The 24,571-nt window shown below is 37.1% G+C and overlaps 3 protein-coding genes across 3 annotated transcripts; 1 reads left to right on the forward strand and 2 right to left on the reverse strand.

The window, feature by feature from the left end:
- Nucleotides 1–423: 423 nt before the first annotated feature.
- LOC101893748 (carboxypeptidase B1) lies at nucleotides 424–1,944 on the forward strand. The gene is made up of 3 exons (XM_005180557.4): nucleotides 424–582; nucleotides 647–1,531; nucleotides 1,599–1,944. Exons 1-3 carry the CDS (start codon nucleotides 512–514, stop codon nucleotides 1,894–1,896), a joined length of 1,254 nt encoding a protein of 417 aa, XP_005180614.1. The 5' UTR covers nucleotides 424–511; the 3' UTR covers nucleotides 1,897–1,944.
- An 8,689-nt stretch (nucleotides 1,945–10,633) lies between these two features.
- Nucleotides 10,634–14,278, reverse strand: LOC101893917 (carboxypeptidase B1). Its single transcript, XM_005180558.4, has 3 exons — nucleotides 14,119–14,278; nucleotides 11,111–12,004; nucleotides 10,634–11,053 (listed from the first exon to the last, which is right to left on the reverse strand). The coding sequence occupies exons 1-3, from the start codon at nucleotides 14,274–14,276 to the stop codon at nucleotides 10,747–10,749; spliced, it is 1,359 nt and encodes a 452-aa protein (XP_005180615.2). The 5' UTR covers nucleotides 14,277–14,278; the 3' UTR covers nucleotides 10,634–10,746.
- Nucleotides 14,279–20,111: 5,833 nt separating this feature from the next.
- On the reverse strand, nucleotides 20,112–21,692 carry LOC101895246 (carboxypeptidase B1). Its single transcript, XM_005180565.4, has 3 exons — nucleotides 21,542–21,692; nucleotides 20,568–21,476; nucleotides 20,112–20,498 (listed from the first exon to the last, which is right to left on the reverse strand). The coding sequence occupies exons 1-3, from the start codon at nucleotides 21,619–21,621 to the stop codon at nucleotides 20,177–20,179; spliced, it is 1,311 nt and encodes a 436-aa protein (XP_005180622.2). The 5' UTR covers nucleotides 21,622–21,692; the 3' UTR covers nucleotides 20,112–20,176.
- Nucleotides 21,693–24,571: the final 2,879 nt, after the last annotated feature.

Genomic DNA, 24,571 nt, shown 5'->3' on the forward strand with positions numbered 1-24,571 from the left:
CTTTTGTTTATTTATTTTTTATTTTTTTTTAATTTTTTTTTGCTAAAATTAAAAATTTACTTGAATAATCTAATGACAAACCGGACGACGTCACCACACTAATATTTACGTCGGCTTTTTGGGCTTTATTGCAATATTCTGTGATTGAAGATCATAAATTTTGTAGGAATTTTGAATGTCCTAAACAGCAGAAGATAAGTGGAAAATACGAAATGTTTTCAGAAGTCAGGTAGACGACATTTCAACTTATAAAAACAAAAGAAATCGATTTGATTTTGTCAGATAGATAGAATACGAAGAAGAACAAGAAGTGATTTGTGATATGAAAATACGACGAACTACCCACGGACCACTGTCGTTCGTAGCGTTTAACTGATAAGAAAATTCATTGGTGGAAAATAGTCAATGAAAATCCAAAGCAGGAGGTATATAAAGCTCATATCCAGCGAAGTAGAAAATCATTCGACTGTCGATTCAGTCCAGTTAATGTGTTCGAAATACTCCCAACAAAATGTTCTTTAAAATCGCTTTAGGCGTGCTGTTCTGCAGCATTGCTTTGGCCGCCGGGGAAACCTATGAAGGGTAAGTGGAACAAAACTGAAGAAAAATCCAAATTCCCATAACCTGTGTCTTGTTTCATTTTCAGCTACAAAATCTACGACGTCAATGCCAACAATGCCTTCGAAAAGGAAGTCTTGTTGCGCCTTTCCGCCAATGACAACTACGATTTCTTCGATTTGCCCAAAATCGCCGACAAGCCAGCCCGTGTCATGGTCCAACCCGAGGATCAAGTCGATTTCGAAACCACTTTGAACAGATTCGGTCTTTCCTACACCGTCATCAATGAAAATGTTGCCCAGAGCATTGCCGAAGAAACCGAGCAAATGAACTATGCCCGCGCCGCTGTGGACACCAACGGTCGCATTAGCTTCGCCAGCTTCCAACGTTTTGATGCCATCAATGCCTACCTCGATGAATTGGCCAAGGCCTACCCCAGCCGCGTCATTGTCAAAACTTTGGGAAAATCCTACGAAAAGCGTGACATGAAAACCATTACCATCACCAACGGTGACGGCAAGACCAACAAGAAGGTCATCCTCATGGATGCTGGTATCCATGCCCGTGAATGGATTGCTCCCGCCGGTGCTTTGTATGTCATCCACCAATTGGTTGAGAACTACTCGCAGAACGCTCACTTGTTGAAGGACTACGATTGGGTTATCTTGCCCGTTGTCAATCCCGATGGTTATGAATACACCCACACCAGCTCCCGTATGTGGCGTAAGACCCGTCAACCCGTCACCTCATCCTGTGTTGGTACCGATGCTAACCGCAACTTCGACTTCCACTGGGGAGAGGTTGGTGCCTCCAGCTTGTCCTGTGCTGATACCTTCAAGGGTAAGACCGCCTTCTCTGAACCCGAAACCCAACTTCTACGCGATTTGATGCTCTCCTTGTCTGGACGTGCAAAGTTCTATTTGACCCTCCACTCTTATGGCAACTACTTGTTGTACCCATGGGGCTACACTTCGTAAGTTATACAACGTTGAATTTTTGATCGATTGATACTTTATAACATTTTCTTTTGTTATTTTTAGTGCTTATCCCGATAACGTCAAGGATTTGGATGAAGTTGCCCAAGCTGGTGCCTCTGCCATCAGATCTTCCACTGGCACCCGTTACACTGTCGGCTCCTCCACCAATGTCTTGTATGCCGCCGCTGGTGGTAGTGACGATTATGCTTTGGCCAAGGCCAACATCCCCATTGCCATTTGCATGGAATTGCCTGCTGGTGGTAGCGGTTTCGATCCCAAACCCGCCCAAATCGAACCCTTCGTTACTGAAACCTGGACTGGTATTAAGGCTATGGCTGAAAAGGTCATTGCCAAGTTTTAAATTTAAATTACGAATAGGTGAATAAAGTGAGATTATAAGAAAACGAAATATGTGGTAGTTTTAGAAGTGGAAAGGGGGAGGAGAGAATTAACATTGCTTACATTGAATATTGAAAATGATCAGCTTTTATGCTCAGTACTAGCCGAATATTACTTTTGACAAATTAACTTATTTTTAAATATCGAAGTTTGTAAAAATATTTTCAAGGACCAACAGACCACCAAACGTGGACCCTTAAACTTTGATTTTTAAAGAATATTCTTCAAGGACCAACAGACCACTAAGCGTTGATTTTTGAAAGAATATTTTTTCCAGGAAAAATAGACCAATAAACCTGGATTTTTAAAGACCACCAAACGTCGAATTTCTAAAGAACAATTTTCAAGGACCAACAGGCAACGAAACTTTAATTTTTAAAGAATATTTTTTCATGGACCAACAGACTACCAATCATCGATTTTTGAAGATTTATTTTTTCAAGGACAAACCAACCACTAAACTTGGATTTTTAAAGAATAGTTTTCAAGGACCAACAGACCACCAAATATGGACTTTTAAAGAATAGTTTTCAAGGACAAACAGGCCACAAAACTTTAATTTTTAAAACTAAGAAATAATTTTTGAAGGACCAACACTTGAATTTTTAAAGAATATTTTTCAAGGACCAAAATACCACTAAATGTTGATTTTTAAAAATTTTCAAGGACCATCGGACCACCAAACATGGATTTTTAAAGAATAGTTTTCAAGTACCAACAGGCCACCAAACTTTAATTTTTAAAGAATATTTTTTTAAGGACCATCATTTTTTCCAAGGACCTACAGACCACCAAATATGGATTTTTTAAAGAATATTTTTTTAAAGAGCAACAGACCACCAAACTTTGTTTTTCAAAGACTATTTTTTTTTCAAAGGAACATCAGACCGCCAACCATGGATGTTTAAAGAATATTTTTTCAAAGACATACAGATCACAAACGATTTTTCAAGGATCAAGATAATCAAATATGGTTTTTTAAGAATATTTTTTCAAGGAACATTGGACCAGTAACCATGGATTTTTAAAGCATATTTTCAAGGAAAATTAGATTACCGTGGACGTTAATTTTTGAAAAAATATTTTTTCAAGGACCATGGGACTAGACTCATATAACGTTGTAGAATCAGTGAGATGTGAAGCTGCAACCAACTTCAGACAGCTTTCATTTCTAATCCACTGTTAAAAATTTTCCAGTGACAGCTCATTATATTTTTTACAAGCGTACAAAAGCATTTTGGTGGGAATTTTCCAGAAAAAAAGTTATTCGAAATGGAATTCAAGCATCGTAGTGTAATTTCTTTATATTTGGCTGGGAAAACTACAAGTTCTTATCGTTAGAGCACTCCAGCATTTAAGTGTGAATAAAATTCGCGCCAAAGGTGACCAATTCGAACAAACCTAAACGTGCTCCAAAATTTGATGCCATTTTCGACATTTTCTGCTGTCATTCAATAAAAATTAAAGAAAACAATGTAAAAATTATAACGTTTGATTTTGTTGCATTTTTTTATGTCACCCTGTATAGTGATGTGAAAAGTTTCAACATGAAACGGACACAGTTTTTATGTAGTTTTGATTTTTCAAAATTTTGACCTTGTATCAAGAAGTTATTAAAAGGATTTGACCGATATATATCATCTTGACACTAGATATAATGTGAGTTGAAAATTTTCTGAAAATCGGGCACAAATTGTACATTTTAGTACTGCTGATAATATATTGATTGGGACCAATATTGTCCATTCTCGAAAATTATACATTTTATACCCTTATCCGTAAAAGCTATATATTCTACCAAACTCAGATTCAATACAGTAGTCAAATGTAAAATCTCATATTTATCGATATGGGTCAAAATTGGTACATCGTCGTTTTTTTAACCACAGCCTGTAGCCACACTTCTATAAGTAAGATTTTTTTCAAGTTTCAAATTGTTGGGGTTACTTCATGAGTATTTCGATAAGGTAATTCACAAAAGTTGAGTCGTATCGGATCGAACTAGTTCAATGACATCATTCTGTGACAGGAACTATCGGAGCCACGTACAGATCTTTAGTTCGAATACTCTGAACTTAACTATGTTGTGGCTCTTGACTTGAATGTGTGCCGAGGACAAGAGAGTTTATAGTTAACAGGTGTTGCCAGAATTTAGGACACAACTAACATTTAATGTCCTCCCAATTTGTGAAAAAGGATATAATATGTTGCGAAATTATGTATAATTCTAAGAAATAACAAGTAAAAGAAAAAAACATTAAGTTCGGCCGGGCCAAACATTTAGTAACCTCCACCTTAGGGTAAAGGAAACATTAGAAGAAATGTGGCAAAAACCATTAAAATGCCGAATATCGGGAGGTACCGTTATATGGGGGCTATACCAAATCGTGGACCTACACATGCAATGTTTCGCCAAAGGAGGTAGAACCCATTACAAAATCCAATTTTCAGACAAATCCGTGAAAAAATGTGGCAAAAAAATTAAAATACCGAATATCGGGAGATACCTTTATATGGGGGCTATACCAAAACGTGGACCTTTACATGCAATGTTTTGCCACACGCACAGGGACCCGTTATGACCTACAAATACCAATTTTCAGACAAATCCATGAAAAAATGTGGCATAAATCATCAAAATACCGAATATCGGGAGGTACCGTTATATGGGGACTATACCAGAACGTGGACCGATATATCTCATTTTCAATACCAACCTCTACGTCAAATAATGTGGGCTGTATCGTGATTTCAACTGACAGACGGACAGACATACAGAGGGACAGACAGGCGGACATGGTTAAATCGACTTAGAATTTTATGCTGATTATGAATATATATACTTTATGGGGTCTACGACGAATATTTAAGGATGTTACAAACGGAATGACAAAGCCAATATACCCTCCTTTCCAAGGTGGAGGGTATAAAGATATGTGGTTTCAAGAGTTATAATAACTTTCTCTATAATACATGCATAATTTATAAAAATGGCCAAGCTGGTTTCTTTGAAAATATCTATAACCGCCTAAAAGTACCTCATTACTCTATTATTTGGTAATGTAATTTCTCACCGGGTTGGTTATTGTTTACAATTTTCATTGAAGATGTAACCCCGCCACCTTCCCCAATAGCACGACGCACTTTATTAATTACTACCTAATGTAAATTGTTGTTGTACAACAACTTAAACTTTTGCTTTCATTAATGAGAATACCTTCAATTGAAGTGTTAAACACTTCATTTCTTCATGTTTACATTTGATTGTTACCAAGTTTATTTAAGTCCAGCTGTGTTAGACAGATAACGCTCGCCTAGCGTTCATTGTTGTTGATGTTGTTATTGTTGCATTTTCTATTGATTCAATTGTTAAACGGGGAATGTGTGTCAGTTGTAGCTAACTTTTTAATTAGATTAGCCTACCAAGTATTATGGGATTTATTTGTAGGAAATACAAATAAATAGCTGAAGTACGACAACGTCATTCTGGGGCAAATGTATTCATTTCACTTGTGGGGAAGTGGGAGCGAGCTTGTTACTTAATTCCTAATAAAAAAAACACGGTTTTTAGAATTTATAGCACCCATATGTTGGTTTATAGTTAAAGTTTGGAGGTAATGTTGTTGAAAATTATTGATAAAAATATGTATGGAAATACTAGTGAATCAGGGTCATTGCCAAGGGAGCCGATAGCAAAACTTCACAAATTAGCACCTAAGAAACATGCGTCCAAGTGATAAAGACCGTGAAATGTGATTTTAGAAGTCATGGCGAATTATGCTTATAATCGAAAATTTTTGGTGTAAAATATTGGTCTCCAAGCAGAAACAAACTTTTATAGAACAACTAGCAAAAGAGCTCGGGGTTTCTTCATCATTCAAAATGCAGTAAAACATGTTCATTGTTGTCATTTGTGAACCGATTTTTTCGAACTCAATCTCAGTTTGATAGACTTCTTATACTGTAGAAAAAGGCGACAATATTCTGAACCACCGTTGTTTTGTGCGATTGGTTTTTTTTTTGAAGTTTTTAAATTATGATATTCAAAGTAATGATACCTATTCCTATATCCAATGGTCATCCAAAATGCTAGAATTCTTCCCTGTCCTTAAGTCTCTTCTCAGACGTGTCGATTGCTTTCAATTGTGTGATCATGCTGTGAAATGCTGGTATTTTTTCACACAAAAGTAGTGGTCCATTCTACCCGCTTTCCTAAACTCTAACTTCATGCGAGATTTCATGTCCTTTGGTTTCTATTTGTGACCTTTATAACTGCTGCAAAGTCAGGGACATTTTTAGTTGTTGGACGATAATTGCATTCTGTATATAATAACCCCAACCTGTGTTGTAAGGTGAAAAAATATTACAAAATATACACTTCAATCTTATAAGTCAAATTGAAAAAATCTCATGCGATAAAAATTATGGAAAATAAAAAACTTTCACAAAATCTATATTAACATCATTATTGACATCTTTTAATGCGACTTTTTAGATTTTATATTTTTATGCCAAGAGGGCATTCTGAGTTGACAAAATTTGTCAAAATGGGTCCAGCCATTCTTGAGAAATAAGCATTCCAGCTAACATCCCTTTCCATTGTACATACACATTGCATATAATTCACTATATATGCTATAAATTTACTATTTAACGGTCAAAATCGACCTGTTCGCATATTTGTGATTTCGCCGGGATTATCAATGTTCGCGGTTTAATGGAAAATTTGACTTTTTTTAACACAAATTTTATAGTCTATTTTATCCACTAAATATTACGCGATGGCCATCAAAATTGGAAGAGTTCCCCCAGCCCTAATCTCTAGCAACACGCTAACTTCCGCATCGATTGGTCTATAATTGCGACCTGCAGAGCAACTGCAAAATCAGGAATTTTTTTTAGTTTTAGTGAAGATCAGGCCATAATTGCGACCTGTAGAGTGATTACAAATTAACATGGACAGACGGACATACATAGCTAGATCGACTCAGCTCGACGAGATAGGAAGATCCATATATATGGGAAATCAATATTTCGAGGTGTTACATAATTTTTGCCCAATCAAACTTATAATACCCCCAACAAATAGTGTTGTAAGGTATAAAAATATTATCAACTATTTCCACAACGCCCTGTACTGAAGGTGTCACCCTGTATGTATTTCTACAAAATAGTGTTGTACTTGAATTTAACGGTTTAACGGCATATTCGAATTAAAAAGTGATGCGTCTGAACTCTGACTTCTTTGTCTGTAACTTAACCTCTTGGATCTTTAGTATAGACATCATAGATATCACTTCTATTCATATACAACTCTGTAAGATTTTATATCTATAGAATCCTATTGGAAACCTGTTGGTTTCCAAAAAAAAAAAATTAAAATGTTCCTCTAAGATTTGAGATTGAAGGCTAAAACTATGCCAAAACGCAGGTTCCATGTCGGTCCACGCACGAAAACGTCCTCATATTATCGGTACCGTAATTCGGTGTTTTGATAATTTTAGCTACAGTATTTATCAGAATTGTTTCAAATTTCGTATTTGATCATTATGGGTACTACAACCTATGACAAACAAGTAAAAAAGCTGTAAAAGCCGGGCCAAACTTTGAATATCCTCCACCATTTGGAACGAATTTGGCAATTCTCAAAACCATTAAAATTCTGTTAAAATTTTAAAAATACCGAAAGTAGCTGTTATATTAGACATGGACCTACACAGGTAACTTTTGTCATAAGCCATTAAAATATTCAAATGCGAAATGTGAAAAATTTAGTGAATACTGTAGCTAAAATCATCAAAATACTGAATATCGGGAGGTACCGTTATATGGGGCTATACGAAGACGTAAACCTGCAAAGACAATTTTCTGTCTTGGGCTGTAGTATCCATTTCGAACTTCAAATACCAAATTTGAAACAATTTCGATGAATATTGTCGCTAAAATCATCAAAATACCGAATATCAGGGGGTACCGTTATATGGGGGTTATACGAAGACGTGAACCTGCACAGACAATTTTCTGTCTTAGACTGTAGCATCCATTTCGAACTTCAAATACCAAATTTGAAACAATTCCGATGAATATTGTCGCTAAAATCATCAAAATATCGAATATCGGGGGTACCGTTATATGGGGGCTATACGAAGACGTGGACCTGCAAAGACAATATTCTGTCTTAGGCTGTAGTATCCATTACGAACTTCAATTGCCAAATTCGAAAGAATTCCGGTGAATAATGTCGCTTAAATCAACAAAGTATCGAATATCGGGAGGTACCGTTATATGGGGCTATACGAAGACGTGGACCTGCACAGACAATTTTCTGTCTTATCCTTTTCGAACTTCAAATACCAACTTTGAAGCAATTCCGATGAATATTGTCACTAAAATCATTAAAATACCGAATATCGGGAGGTATCGTTATATGGGGGCTATACCAAAACGTGGACCTACAATACCTTTGAGTATAATTTTATTAATCTGCTTCAATTCGTTCGGAAGCTAGAGTGATTTCCACAGACGGACGCACATCGCTAAATCGACATAGAATTTTATGCTGATCATGAATATATATACTTTGTGGGATCTAAAATGTATATTTCGAGGTGTTACAAACGGAATGACAAACTTAATATACCCTCCATACTATGGTGGAGGGTATAAAAATTACATCGTCTTCGTATAGGCCCCATATAACGGTACCTCCCAAGATTTGGGATTTTGATGAAATAAGCGACATTGCTCACCAGAATGGTTACCCCAACCTATGACAGAAAATTGTCTATCGTGGCCCACGTTTTCGTATAGCCCAAGTATAACCGTTATTCGATCATTTAATGATATAATCGGCCTCCTTTAAAACGAATTGTTTCAAATTTCGCATTTGAAGTACGTATAGCCCCATACAAACTTTGAAATTTTTTGAGTTCCTTCCAAATGGTGGAGGATATTAAAATGTTGGCCCTGCCTAACTTAGGTGCTTTAATTAACTTTTGCCTTTTAATGTTATTTTGCCAACAACATTTTAGCACAGCCTTTTAGGAATTAAATCAGCACCAGTTTGTGAAAGGAAACATTTTCATCTTTGTGGACCTTTTATATGAGCGGAATTTTCAAAAACTTTTACTTTTATTTTGTTAATCGTTCGTCTCTTTTATTGTTTTACCTATACAACCCTACAGTGAACCCAGGGTTGTACTCATTGGCCGCGTTGCGTGGTCACTAATTTACATAAACAACCCGCATTTCATCACCTTTTATAAATCATTAAATTGTTGGCTGTATTCTTTCCGATTGTATTTCCGACCATCACGGCTACAGCCCACAAGAGCAAAAATTAATTTTTATACCCTCCACCTTGAAAAAGAGGGTATATTAACTTTGTCATTCCGTTTGTAACATCCTTAAATATTCGTCGTAGACCCCATAAAGTCTATATATTCATAATCAGCATAAAATTCTAAGTCGATTATTTGACGTAGAGCCCCAAAATTTAGCAAATCAATTTTTATTGTGTCTAGGATGGTTGGTATTGAAAATGAGATATATAGGTCCACGTTCTGGTATAGTCCCCATATAACGGTACCTCTCGATATTTGGCGTTTTGATAATTTATGCCACATTTTTTCACGGATTTGTCTGAAAATTGGTATTTGTAGGTCATAACGATTCCCTGTGCGTGTGGCAAAACATTGCATGTATAGGTCCACGTTTTGGTATAGCCCCCATATAAAGGTACCTCGCGATATTTGGTATTTTGATTATTTTTGCCACATTTTTTCACGTATTTGTCTAAAAATTGGTATTTGTTTGTCATAATGGGTTCCAGCTCCGGTGGCGAAACATTGCATGTAAGGGTCCACGATTTGGTACAGCCCCCATATAACGGTACCTCTCGATATACGGTATTTTGATGGTTTTTACCACATTTTTTCACTGATTTGTCTTAAAAATGGTATGTGTGGGTCAGAATGGGTCCTAGTTCGTGTGGCGAAACATTGTTTGTATAGGTCCACGTTTTGGTATAGTCCCCATATAACGGTACCTCCCAATATTAGGTATTTTGATGATTTTTGACACATTTCTTCACGGATATGTCTAAAAATTGGTAGTTGTAGACCATAATGTGTCCCAGTTCGTGTGGCGAGTCATTGTAATTATGGGTCCACGTTTTGGTATAGCCCCCATATAGCGGTACCTACCGATATTCGGTAATTTGATGATTTTTGCCACATTTTTTCACGGATTTGTCTGAAAATTGGTATTTGTATGTCATAATGGGTTCTAGCTCCTTTGGTCTTTGGAGGGTATTAAAAGTTTGGCCCGGCCGAACTTAATGTTTTTTTACTTGTTCTCTAAAAAAATGGTATATCGATAGGAGACGCCTTAAAATGCAATGTCTCCCATTTGTTTATAAGAGACGAAAATTGACATATTCGACCTGTCATTTGTTTAGAAGTTGTATTTTTACGGATTTTGTTGAAATTTTAGAGCTTCTAAAATTTTCAAAAGTGCAAGGTTGGTTATAATATCAACAAACCTAGCCTTATCTTGCTCTATGCACTAACACTGATCAACATGAAAGATTTTAAGGTTTAAAACTTGGAAAACCTCTACTCAATTGACAAGTCTTGTAAACCGGCTTCTATTCACGGAGGATATTTTACCTATAGTCCCCTTTATATTAAAAATTGTAATTATAGAATTCTCGAAAAAGTACACAGTACCCCATCAGAGAAACAAATATTTTTTTAATTAATACTTTTCGGTTCTGAAATATACTTTAACATTGTTAATATTTTCTTGATTTTTAAACCAAAGGATATTTCTCGATAACTTTCAAGGCCATGGCACGAATTCCAACCCAAGTTTCCTTAACCAAAGGATCAATCATTTCGACTGGGGGATCGAAACCGGACGCACCAGCAGTGGGTAATTCCATCGTAAATGAAATGGGGAAGCCGGCATTAAAAGCATAATCGTCACTGGCACCGGCTGCAACGTACAGAACATTCGTTGAGGAGCCCACTGTGTAGACATTGCCAGTGGCTGCCTTAATGGCCTCAGCTCCGGCTGTGGCAACCTCATGCAAATCTGGCCAGGTATCAGGTAAGTCTCTGAAAAATGTTAAAATAGTTAAATGATGCAAAACATTTTATTTTATTTCCACTTACGAACTCCAACCCCAAGGATACAGCAACAGACTACCATGAGAATGCAAGGTCAAATACATTTGACCCTTATCCTTGTAGGTGTGAATTAGATCACGCACAACCATAGCTTCGGGTTCCGAGAATGGCTTGGGTCCTGCAAATGTATTCGAGCAGGGATCCGACGAGGCACCACCTCCCATCCAATGGAAATCGAAATTCCTGTTGGGATCGGTACCATAGCAAATGCCACCCTGATGGAACAAGGGTTTACGTGTTTTACGCCACGATCTATTTTCGACTGCTGCCTGGGTATATTCATATCCATCAGCATTCACCACCGGCAATATGACCCAATCATAATCTTGAAGTAAATCACGATTTTGTTCGAAATTCTCCACCAACTGTTCAATGGCATAAATTGCCGCAGCGGGAGAGATCCATTCACGGGCATGGAAACCACCATCAACCAAAATAACATTCTTATCATTGCGACCATCACCATTGGTAATGATCAAGGACTTCAGTTCGCGGCCCTCAAAGGAGTAACCCACTTTACGCAAAAACACACGATTTGGATAGGCGGCGGCCAATGATTCCAAATAGGCATTGATCACGGAATGACTGTAGTATTGATTGGTACCCAATCGTCCTTGACCCGAATAGGGGAATAGTTTTTGCATGGCCTTGTTTTGTTCAAAATGTTCCCGCAACGTCTTGCCGACATCTTCGTTTTTCACTTCGTACGACCAATTGTTTTGTTGCAAAGCAGCCTTGAACTCTTCCAAATATTCGGGATTCACAATGAACTTGTTGGGATGCACAAATTCATAGGCCTCGTCCTCCTTCAAGTTCAGCTGTCCGAGCAGATCATGTTGTTGCCTCGTCCATGGTGTTGTTATCTGGTATAGTTTGTAACTGTAGATAAGCGAGGGAAGTGAGAGCGATTAAATTTGGGTAGTAAAGCAATTGATTTATTTATGAGTTACTATCTGAAATGTAGTTGGGGCTATTTATGGACATTATAAGCGAGTGTAAATTATAGGTGTGATATGAAACTGTGTTTGTGAGCGTGCCAAATGCAATTTATATTGAAACATGGTTGTAAAAATATTTTGAAGACAGACGGAGTATAAAACGTATTACAGACCTTCACAAAAATACGACGCACCATTCTCATTGTAAAAGGTTTCATAACGTCTTCTATACATATTGTATCCATAGAAAACCTCCAAAAAAAAAAAAAGGGAAAAAGGGCATATGTTCTGTCAGACAGTAAAACCGCTTGAAAGGTCTAATATTCATATACAGGGTGAAATGGAAAAACTGCAAGGAATTTCAGACTATTGTCATTTCTAAGCCACTCGTCCGAGTCAAAGAAAGTGGACGGAAGAAAACAGCAACATTAGCGGAAAGGGTTCGAAAAGTAAAGAATCGACTTGATCGAAGCCCACATGGCCAAAAAATGGCTCGTGAGCTGAACATATCGCAATATTCCATTCGGCAAATATTGAAAAATGAGCTCGGGGTAAAGCCGCAACAGAAATAAAATAGACTCAATAGAGCTAAAGAGTTGCTTCACTTGCCTGAAAGTGGTAAACTGCCGGATTTTATTTTTCTCCGATGAGAAAACATCGTTGTCCGGCAGTTTGTAAACAAACAAAACGATCGTGTTTACTTGCCAAAGAGGTCAGCTGAAAATGTGCACCTTCGGTTGGCCAGCAGAACTCCAGCGCCGGCCATGGCGATGGTGTGGGCCGCCATAACAGCCGATGGTCGCTCTCCGCTCGTATTTATCGACCGTGGCATCAGAATAAATGCCGAATACTGTCGCGAAAATACTCTGGAGGGTTTATTAAAGCCTTGGGCACGCAAACATTTTGGCCGCAGACCTTGGACATTCCAACAGGACTCATCACCATCGCACTCAGCACGCGTCACCTAAGAATGGTTACAAAATGAGGTTCCTCGCTTCATTTCCAGCGCACAATGGCACCAAAATCTTCGGATACCAATCCGTTGGACTATTGTGTCTGGAGTATTTTGGAAAGCAAGGTTGGCACTAAAAAATACCAATCGATCACCTCAAGCAAGCGCTTCGCCTGGAATGCACCAAAATACCGCAAAGAAACATCCGGGCCGCGTGTGAAGGTTTCATTGGCCGTTTGAAGGCCATAATTCGTGCCAAAGGTGAACAATTCGAACATATCTAAACTTATTCGAAAATTAGCTGCTATTTCCGATATTTTTTGCTTTCATTCAATAAAATTACATTTTCCAAAGAGCTTCTATTTATGATAGACATTCGCACGAATATCTAGAACACCTCTACAAGCTTGTACTACCTATGAAGAGCCGGAAAAAATCTCATTAAAAATTCGATTTAACGATGTCCGCCTGTCTGTCTGACCGTCTGCCTGTTGAAATCAACATTATTTGACGTAGAGCTTTAAAAATTGGATTAGTTGTTTACTTTGTGTCTAGGATGGTTGGTATTGAAAATGAGATATATCGGTCCACGTTTTGGGATAACCCCCCTATATAAACAAATATTCTACGAAATTGTCAAAAAGTATGTACTTGTAGTTCGTTATAGGTTCTATCTATGTACAAGTAGGTCTACGTTTTCGTATACCCCCCATATAACAGTACTTCCCGACATTCGGAATGTTGATGATTTTTTACATTTGACCACGGATTTGTGTAAAAAATGGTATTTGTAGTTGGTAATGGGTTCTAACCACTGTGGCGGAACATAGTATGTTTAAGTCCACGTTTTCTTATAGCACCCAAATAATGGTACCTCTGGATATTCAGTATTTTTATGATTTTTTCCAAGGGTTTGTCTAAAAATTGGTATTTATAGTTTATAAGGGTTTCTATTAGGTCAACGTTTTCCTATAGCGAACATATAACGATACCCACCGAAATTCGGTACAATGGCATCACCTTGAAATTTTTAACACACTTCTAACTATGAAGTAATATACCCACTTCTACGCACACACACACTTCATTTCGAATACTCTTACCCATCGTATTTAGCTGCTTCGGCAGCTATCAATATGAAGCAGATTATCGCCGCTACTCCTCCTACTCGAGTGGCAGACATTGTTCCACTAATTGGTTGTTGGTCTTCTCCTAAACACTGTCGAAACTCAACTGCCCAAAACCGATTGTCCGCATTCATCGAAGAGTTATTAATTTCATTCTAATGGGCGTCTGATATAACCCACATTTAACATAATCTTATCGCTCAACATTCTCGATTAATAACGGCAATCACAACAATTAAAGAAAAGCCAATTCGAAACAATTATTTGCCGATAAGGATCAAATGTCCGGTACAATGGTTGAAGTGACATTTTTGGCTTTGTATTAATGCAAACGAATGAGAAATATTTTTTCACTCAACCCTATTATACAATCTTTTTAAATCGTCAAATATACTAGTGACGTTCCTGATGCCTCTTTTGTAAATAAGTTTATCAATATTGCTAGATTAATCAATTAACGCTAGATTACCCATCGGCCATAGACTGCCACGAATTTTACAGCAACAATTTGAGAACACAATTTATGATATTTTGAGTGGTTTTAGAACATTTCCCAACACTTATCTCACGAAATTATGACGATCTAAAAATGTCTCTATCTATTTGAAATATCAAGAGATTAATTTGATTTGCAGGCCACTAGATAGGGAGACTTGGTCGAAAAGGTTGTCACAAAACTGATACCAGTTTTCAGTAAGTGAATGACCTTGTTAAATGGAGTTACCTTTTGTTTAATGTTTTATATTAAATATTATATTTTATATATATGTTTTTATATTCTATATTAAAATTATTATTCTATGGGCTATATAACCTGAAGTCTGCAACATTGCATTATTATTCAGAAACCGCATCCTTAAAGAACGTGGAAAAAAGTCGAGTGTTTATTCGTTTTACTCAATTTCATCAACTTTTACTGTTAGGGTAACCCAAACATTTGAGGCCTTTACTTAAAATTTGGGTGGATCATACCTCGTAAACCGTTCAGAATTTTGATTTTTTCTATAGCTATTGTTAGACAGAACAAAACTAGTGAACACATAGAATTAATAAAACTTCAACTTCGAGGCCAAAATTGAAAAAAGACCATTATTATACGCTCCACCATACTATGGATGGCATATTTATTTTGTCATTCCGTTTATAACTCCTCGAAATACTGACGTCAGACCCAACAAAGTATATATATTCTTGATTAGCGTAAAACTCTAAGTCGATTTAACTTTGTTCGTCCGTCTGTCTGTTTTAATCACGAAATCTTTCGAACGAATTGAGGTAGAAGGCTAAAATGAATACTACAAATGAGTATTTTGCCAGAAGGCAGGTTAAGTTCGTAAATGTCCCATGTAGGTCCACGTTTTCATATAGCCCCCTCACAACGGTACCTCTCAATATTCGGTATTTTAATGATTTTGGCGATATTCTTTACAGGAAACATTTCAATGACAAAAAAGTGTCTATGCAGGTCCACGTCTTCGTATAGCCCCCATATAACGGTACTTACCAATATTGGGTAATTTGATGAATTTGGGGACATTTTTTATCGAATTTGTATTAAACTTGGTATTTGTAGCTTATAATGGGTTCTATCTCCGGCGGCAAAACTTTGAATATAACATTTTTATCGGAATTTTCCAATTTTTTATTTAAAGTTTGTAATGAGTATACATAACAAAAAATTGCGTATGCAGATCCATATTTTCGTATAGTCCTCATATATCTACACCACCCTATATTCGGTATTTTGATGATTTTAGAGGTATTTTTCGTAATTGAAGTTCGTTATAGGTACTACAGCCTATGACAAAAAGACACTTATGAAGGAACGCGTCTTCGTGACATCCATATCAAATTTCAGGATTTCAGCTCTATCCCTTCACTCAATACTAAATATAGTACCTTTTCGCACAATTATAGAAAACATATCCAACATCAGCTCCATATCTCAATTTCACATACCAAGAGACCCCTTCATATCTGAGAATTCCAGCCCTATTCCCTGACCCAATAACTAATTTAATACCATTCAGTAATTCTCACACAAATAAAGGATGCATTTCCACACCAACTCCAAATCTCCAACACAGATACCATCAGTAATCTAAATGACAAATTTCAAAATTGTACCTCTATTCCTTGACCCCAAAGTGAATACAGCATCATTCGGTATTTTTCAAATAATTATAGTAAGCATTTTCAAAAACATTGAAGAGATCTCAACCAAAGATAACAACAGAGATCTCAATATCCAATTTCGGGATTCCAGCTCTATCCCTTCTCTTAATATCCAATTTAGTACCACTTAGTACTTTTCGAACAGACTCAAATTTGTGACCTCAATAGCAAATCGCAGAATTTCAGCCTAGATCCTTCACCCAATAACAAATTTAGTAACAGTAAGAATTTTTCGAACGATTACTTTACACAATTCCAAAATCACGCCCTTATCCCAATTCCAGATACCATCAGAGACTTCAATACCAAATTTAGTACCATTTACTACATTTCGTACAAATATAAGATGCATTTCCGAAACCTCATCCATCTATCCAGTCTAGACATGAACTAAATTTCAGATATCAAGTACCATCTGTTCATCCAATACCAAACTGTACAAAATATATCACTATTTAGTACTTTTCGTGCAAAATGTCAAAATTCCACCTTCGTTCATTCACCCTAAACCAAAATGTTCCAAATTCAATACCATTCAGTACTTTTCGTACAATTATAGAACACATTTTCAAATCCATCTCCATATGTTCAGGCTACATAAGAACAGCGACCCTTATACCAAATTTCAGATTTCAAGCACTATCTCTTCACCCAATGCCTAATTGTACAAAGTAAAGTTCTATTTAGTACTATTCGTGCACTTGTAGTACACATTTCCAAAACCAGCTCTTTATCACAAACCTACTATCTACAGAGACCCCAATACAAAATTTCAAAACTCTCTTTTCATCCGTCCGCCCTATATCAAATTGTTTCACATTTAGTACCATTTTGTACAGTTCGAACATTTAGTATGAATTTCCAAAATAACCTTCAAATATTAAACTTTATTCCAACCTTGATTCTCACATCAAATTAGAAGTTTTTAGTTCTATCCGTTCACATAATTCCAAATGGTACCCTTTCAGAAGTTTAGTACCATTTAAGAACTATTTGTAACCTTAAACTTGAGGTTTGCAATAATTCGTTGTTAAATCTATCTTGCACTCCATCAGTGACTTTTGTTTCAAATTTTAGCGCATTCTGTATTCCCTGTATTTCTGTATTACTTTTTAGTACATTTCGTACCCTTTTAGTACGAATTTCCGAACACCCAGCCTTATCACACGCCTACGCACCAAGACTGACCCTCGTGCAAAATTTCTAGTTTCAGCCGTTTCGTCTGATCGTTGATTCTCAGTCAGTTATTTTACTACTCTTTTATATTCATAGATAGATTGTAACTCCTTCTTTTTTTGTGTGTTGGGATGTCTAGAAAAGCATTACTCTATTTGAGATAAAGAACAGAATAAATGTCACTACATAATAATAGATGTCGTTGTTAGGATTTGTCAAGTCAAACATTCATAGATCGGTCTGGTGAATCCTCAAAATACCAAATTTTGAGTGGCACCGCAATATGAGAACTATATCGGATTTTTGAAATTTTAAATGAAATAAAAAAGCTGAACATATGATATACATATGTTTATACCCTCCACCATACTATGTTGGGTATATTAAAATTTTTATTCCGTTTGTAACTGCATGAAATACTTATGTTAGACCCTACAATGTCTAGGAATTCTTAATCAGCGTAAAATTCTAAGTCAATTTATTGACGCCCTCTCCATCTGTCTGTTCTAGGCTCCCTATCTTTCAAACAAATTGACATAAAATACTAATCATTTGCGCAGATGTATATGTTATCAGTAGGCAGGTTAGGTTCGTGAATTAGCCATATCGGTCCACGTTTCTGTATGGGCTGCATAAAACAATTCCTCCCGATATTTGGTATTTTGAAGGTTTAAATCGTATTTTCTAATAAAATTGTACAAAACTCGGTATTCACAGATGTAAACGGTTCTAACTTCTGTGACGGAGCTGTCTGTATAGGTTCACGCTGTTTATAGTCCCCATACCCTCAAGTGTGTTTTGTAATATTTTTGAATTCCTGGCGTTTCTTTTATTCTGGGATCAATAGTAGAAATTAATGACGAATAATTTTGTAGAATATTTTGACTTTCAACGATTCCGATTAAATGGAGTTTACAACCATATTTTTCAATAAGGACCAAAAATACCCCTTTGGTCACTCGTAGTTGGACGTTGTCCGTCCTACGAGAAACCTTCAGAATTGGTCCACTAAAAATATGAAATACCCATTTTTACGATTTCAATTGATTTTTATACCCTACAACACTATTCTCTGTTCCAGAACTGCAAAAATATAAAATAATAAAAATATAAAAATATAGAAAAACATTGCAAAACTAGTAGATGCTTACAGGTTCTGCAACAGAGCATATGTGTTGGGGGTTTTATAAGTTTGGTTGGGCCAAAAATTATGTAACACCTCGAAATATTGGTCCCCGACATAGGAAACTATATATGGATCTTCCTATCTTGCCGAACTGAGTCCATCTATCTATGTATATACGTCCGTCTGTGCATGTTAATTTGTAATCACACTATAGGCAGTAAAAAAGCAGTAAGTTCGGCCGGGCCGAATTTTGAATACTCTCCACCATTTGTAACGATTTAGAAAATAACGAAAAAAAATCCATTAAAAATTCTGTTAAAATCTTTAAAATACCTAATATCGGAAGGTGCCGATACATCAGACAATTCCGTTGAAAAATGTTGCTAAAATCATCAAAATACCGAATATCGGGGGTACCGTTATATGGGGGCTATACGATATCGTGGACCGATATAGCCTATCTTCGAACTTGACCTGCCTGCAGACAAAAGATAGATCTATGCAAAATTTTAGCTTTTTATCTTAATTCGTTTAGACTGTAGCGTGTTTACAACAGTCGGACAGATGAAGAGGGCTATATAGTCTTAGAATTTTACGCTGATCAAGAATATATATACTTTGTTGGGTCTAAAATTATTATTTCGGTGAGTTACAAACGGAATGACGAAGTTAATATACCCTCCGTACTATGTATGGTGGAGGGTATACAAACAATGTATCTTAATAATTCTGCTTATAAGTCAAGAACCGCTGGAAGATGTACATTCAGGGACTAAATGGATCAAACAAATTAAAATTTTTCTGGGAGTTAAGGACAGGGAAGGAGTCTAGCATTTTGGATGGCCATTACTGGATTATATATAGCCGCAACCATAACTTTCTGTGCCCCGATCAAAAAGCAAAGGGTAACATCTGGGCAGTGCTCTATAACACATTTCAAGAGCTAAATCTTCCAAATTTGATTTTGACATAGCCACAGTTCGTTTTTAGTTTCATTAGGCCTCTATTAACACTTGTTTCGCTAATTTTGTTCATGCAGTTCCCTCTCTCGCCATTTCTGTAATATTAGACAACTATTGCGATAATTAACATTCCTACCTGTTTAATTTTAAATTTTAAATTTAAGATCTTCTACACCATAACCCTCATCCAGTAACTCTCATCGAAATTTGTATATTCTAGCTTTAGTTTTTCACCTGATCGTGAAAATTAAAATCTAAATATATTTTGAAAGCAAAAAGAAAAATTTGATAAATTGTCTTCCCATAAATTCTAGAAATTTCACCTCCTGAAAACTTGCTGACACCCTAAGAGTCCCTTCCTTTAATTTATTAATGCCTCTTTCATACAGTTCGTCCAATTCCTATCACCCAATACCCCCAACCACAAAGGTTGTTTACGAAATACTTTATCAGACAATGTTCTTTCACCCAGTCATCAAAACCTCTCTATCTCTTCACTTGGTTGATAGATAAAAGTTATTAATTAAAAATTATGTTTTTTTTTGTTATTGGAATTTAATTAAAACATTTAATTTGTTGCAAATGTTTTTTGTTTTTACAAAAATTCTGGTCTTTCGGTGGGATATTTCTCAACAACTTTGTGGGCCATAGCGCGAATACCAATCCAGGTTTCGGTGACGAATTGATCAATTTTCGATGCTGGAGGATCGAAACCGGTCAAGCCACCTCCAGGCAATTCCATGGTAATGGAAATGGGGAAGCCGGCATAGAAGGCATAATCATCACTGGCACCGGCAGCAATGTACAAGACATTGGTGGATGAGCCCACGCTGTAGACAGTGCCGGTGGCCTCATAGATGGCATCGCCACCAGCACGGGCAACTTCATCCAAATCGGGCCAGGTTTCGGGTAAGTCACTAAATGCAAAAAAAAAAACATTTACATATAATTTCAATTTATTAAAAAGAAAAATTAAAGAAACTCACGCAGTCCAGCCCCAAGGATACAATAAATAATTGCCATAAGAGTGAATGGTCAGATACATAACACCACGTCCCTTCAAGAAATGCAAAAGATCACGCACAATCATTGTCTCATTTTCAGAGAAAGCCTTGGGTCCGGCATAGGTATCGACACAGGGATTGTTGGATGCACCTTCCTCATTCCAGTGGAAATCGAAGTTGCGATTGGGATCAGCACCATAACAAGTCTTACCCAAATAGGTATATGGCTTGCGGGTCTTACGCCACATACGGGCCAATGTTCCGGTCTGGGTGTGTTCATAACCATCAGGATTGACAACGGGCAAAATAACCCAATCGTAGTCAGCAAGAAGAGCAGAGTTTTCCTCGAAGTTCTCCACCAATTGGTCGATGACATACAAAACGGCAGCGGGCGAGATCCATTCACGGGCATGGAAACCACCATCCATGAAGATGACATTCTTGTTTTTACGACCATCACCATTTGAAATGGTAATGGTTTTAATGTCACGACCTTCGTACGACTTGCCGACTTGTTGGACAGCAACACGAGCGGGATAACGTTCAGCCAAATCCTCAATGTAGGCATTGATTTCACCATGAGAATAATAACGTTCAGTGCTCAAGCGACCCTTGCCGGTGAATGGTGAAAGACTGCGCTTCAACTTGGTCAACTGGAATTCCCTTTCAATGGTCTTGCCAACATTTTCGTTGATCACACGGGGTGACAGGTCCAAAGAGGCCAAAGCCGTCAAGAAATTCTCCTCTTCATTGGGATTAACCATGACACGGGCCACATGATTGGGGATTTTCTTTAGGGCAAAGAAATCATAGAGGTCTTCATATTTGGACAAATCAAACAAAAAGTCAATTTGCTCCTTAGTTTGGGGTACAACCTCAAATATTTTGTAACTGAAATCCAAAAACGAAATCCAATTTTCATTTCCATTAAATTTCTCACCTTTTTCCATACTTACCCGTCATAAGCAATGCTACTGGCACTGCTCAGAGCCACAATGGCTCCCAAAGCCAAAACTAATACTCCGCAACGCAACATCTTCAGTGGTGATCCGTTAACCGCGGAACACACTTCACAACTACCTTCAACCCCATCGCAAGTCTAAGCATGTCGCCTACCAGTAACTCTCATGCCAATTCGCTTATCTAATCGTAAATTAATGTCTAATACGTCGTAAATCATCGCTTAGAAATAATCAAATCTAATCGTAATTTAACTCAAAAATCGAACTTTCATTTAAAAATTATATTTGAGAAATTTATTAGTCGCGGAATATCTCAACATCCAAACAAGACATCCCGTCGTATACCAATATTCGGGAAATCCCTTGACTTAAAAGGCACTGACAATGGAAAACGTTACAAATTTAAATTAAATTCTTACCAACGAGGAGGGTATAATAATGAAAGTAACATGAAAGTAAAATCTATAAAAGAGCAGTGAAATAAGATGCTGATCTAAAATTATCGCCCAGGCGAAATGGCTGGAATCTTGAAGTGTTGCACGATGGTCGAGTAGGCATGTGTTAAAGTTTGGTTTTTTGGGAAATTCGTTCTAAAAGGGTACGAAGAGTACTAAAATTTACTAAAAATTAATTACTTTGTATGGACACACAGAATAAGCTAAAATTCTGAAATTTGGAAAACTTGAATGCAGGACAGATGTATAAAGGTTTTTTGGAATTTCGAACTTAAAGATTACGTTCTAAAATGCTACTAATCTTCGGAAGTGGTACCACTTGGTATTTTGTGAATGGAGCAAAAAACTTGATATATGAAGGTGAAATAAAAAACTGCAACAAAATCAAACGCCATAACTCTTCCTTTTTTAAATTTTATTAAATTTTAGAATAAGTTTAGATTTGTTCGAATTGGTCAACCTTGGCACATGCTGCCCAAATGTTGCTCTGCGGTATTTTTGCCCATTCCCGGCGAAGCGCTTGCTTGAGGTGATCGACACTTTGGTATTTTTTAGTGCCACCCATGCTTTCCGAAATACTCCAAACACAATAGTACAATGGATTGGTATTCGGAGATTTTGGTGGCCATTGTGCGCTGGAAATGAAGAGAGGAACCTCATTTTGTAACTATTCTTGGGTGGCGCGTGCTAAGTCCTGTAGGAATGTCCAAGGTCTGCCGCCAAAATGTTTGCATGCCCAAGGCTTTCATACACCCTCCAGAATATTTTCACGGTAATATTCGGCATTTATTCTGATGCCACGCTCGATTAATACGAGCGGAGAGTGACCATCGGCTGTTATGGCGGCTCAGACCATCACCGAAGGTGTACATTTTCAACTGACCTCTTTGGCAACCAAGACCGCAAAATTTCAAGACCTGCAAAATTTCAAGATTCTAGCAATTTTGTCTTAGCGTTGATTACACATCAGTCAGTCAGTCAGTTATATCACTACTCTTTTATATATTTATACAGGGTGAGATGAAAAAACTGTAACCAACTTCAGACTGCTGTCATTTCTAAGCCACTCGTCCGACAGCTGTTAAAATTATTAAAGTGACAGCTCATTATATCGTTTACAAGCGTTCAAAAGTATTTTGAGGAGAATATTCCAGAAAAAAAGTTATACGTGATGGAATTCAAGCGGGATAGTGTGATTTCTTCATATTTGGACAACAAGTGCCTGTCGTTAGAGCACTCCAGCATTTAAATGTGAATAAATCTTTTGTATCTCGTGCCATCGCTCGTTACCGCGATACTGGTAGCGTAGCCCGACGTTAAGGAAGTGGACGGAAGAAAACAGCAACATCAGCAGAAATGGTTCGAAAAGTAAAGAAGCGACTTGATCGAAACCCGCATCGCAGTAACCGAAAAATGGCTCGTGATCTGAAAATATCGCAATATTACATTCGGCAAATATTGAAAAATGAGCTCGGGGTAAAGTCATTGAAACTCCAAAAAGTGCAAGAACTTACACCGCAACAGAAAGATAATAGACTTAAAAGAGCTAAAGAGTTGCTTCGCTTGGCCGAAAGTTGTGAACTGCCGAATTTGATTTTCTCCGCTCCGATGAGAAAACATTCGTTGTCTAGCAGTTTGTTAAAAAACAAAATCATCGTGTTTACTTGCCAAAGAGGTCAGTTGAAAATGAGAGCCTTCGGTTGGCCACCAGAACTCAAGCGCCGGCCAAGTTGATGGTGTGGACCTCCATAACAGCCGATGGTCACTCTTCGCTCTTATTAATCGACCGTGGCATCGGAATAAATGCCGAATATTATCGCGAAAGTATTCTAGAGGATGTTTTAAAGCCTTGGGCACCCAAACATTTTGGACATTCCAACAGAACTCAGCACCATCGCACAATAATGGTTACCAAATGAAGGTCTTGGCTTCATTTCCAGCGCACAATGGCCACCAATATCCCCCGATAACAATCCGTTGGACTATTCTGCAAGGTTGGCACTAAAAAATACCAAAGTGTCAATCACCTGAAGCAAGCGATTCGCCGGGAATGGTCCAAAATACCGCAGAGCAACATTCGGGCAGCATGTGACGGTTTCATTGTCAGTTTGAAGGTCATAATTAGTGCCAAAGGTGACCATTTCGAACAAATCTAAACTTATTCTAAAATTTGATACTATTTCCGACATTTTTTGCTTTCATTTAATAAAATTTAAAAAAAATGTAAAAATTATGACGTTTGACTTTGTTGCAGATTTTTTTATCTCAAACTGTATGGAGGTGGTTTTGAAAATGTGTACTATAATTGTACAAAAAGTACTATATGGTACCAAATTTAGTATTTGGTAAAGGAATACAGCTGGAATCGTGAAATTTGATATGAATGTCGCTGTTGGTGTCTGTGGGTGAGAGAATGAACTGCTTTTGTAAATGCGTACTATAGTTATACTCATTTGTACTTAATTTGCTATTGGGTGACGGAATCCTCAAACTTGGTGGAGGATTTCACCCCAATCCCTTCACCAAATACCGAATTCAGTACCATTAAGTACTTTTCGAACAAATGTTG

This window comes from Musca domestica, unplaced genomic scaffold (genome assembly GCF_030504385.1).
Source record: "Musca domestica strain aabys unplaced genomic scaffold, Musca_domestica.polishedcontigs.V.1.1 45, whole genome shotgun sequence".
Taxonomy (NCBI): Eukaryota; Metazoa; Arthropoda; class Insecta; order Diptera; family Muscidae; genus Musca; species Musca domestica.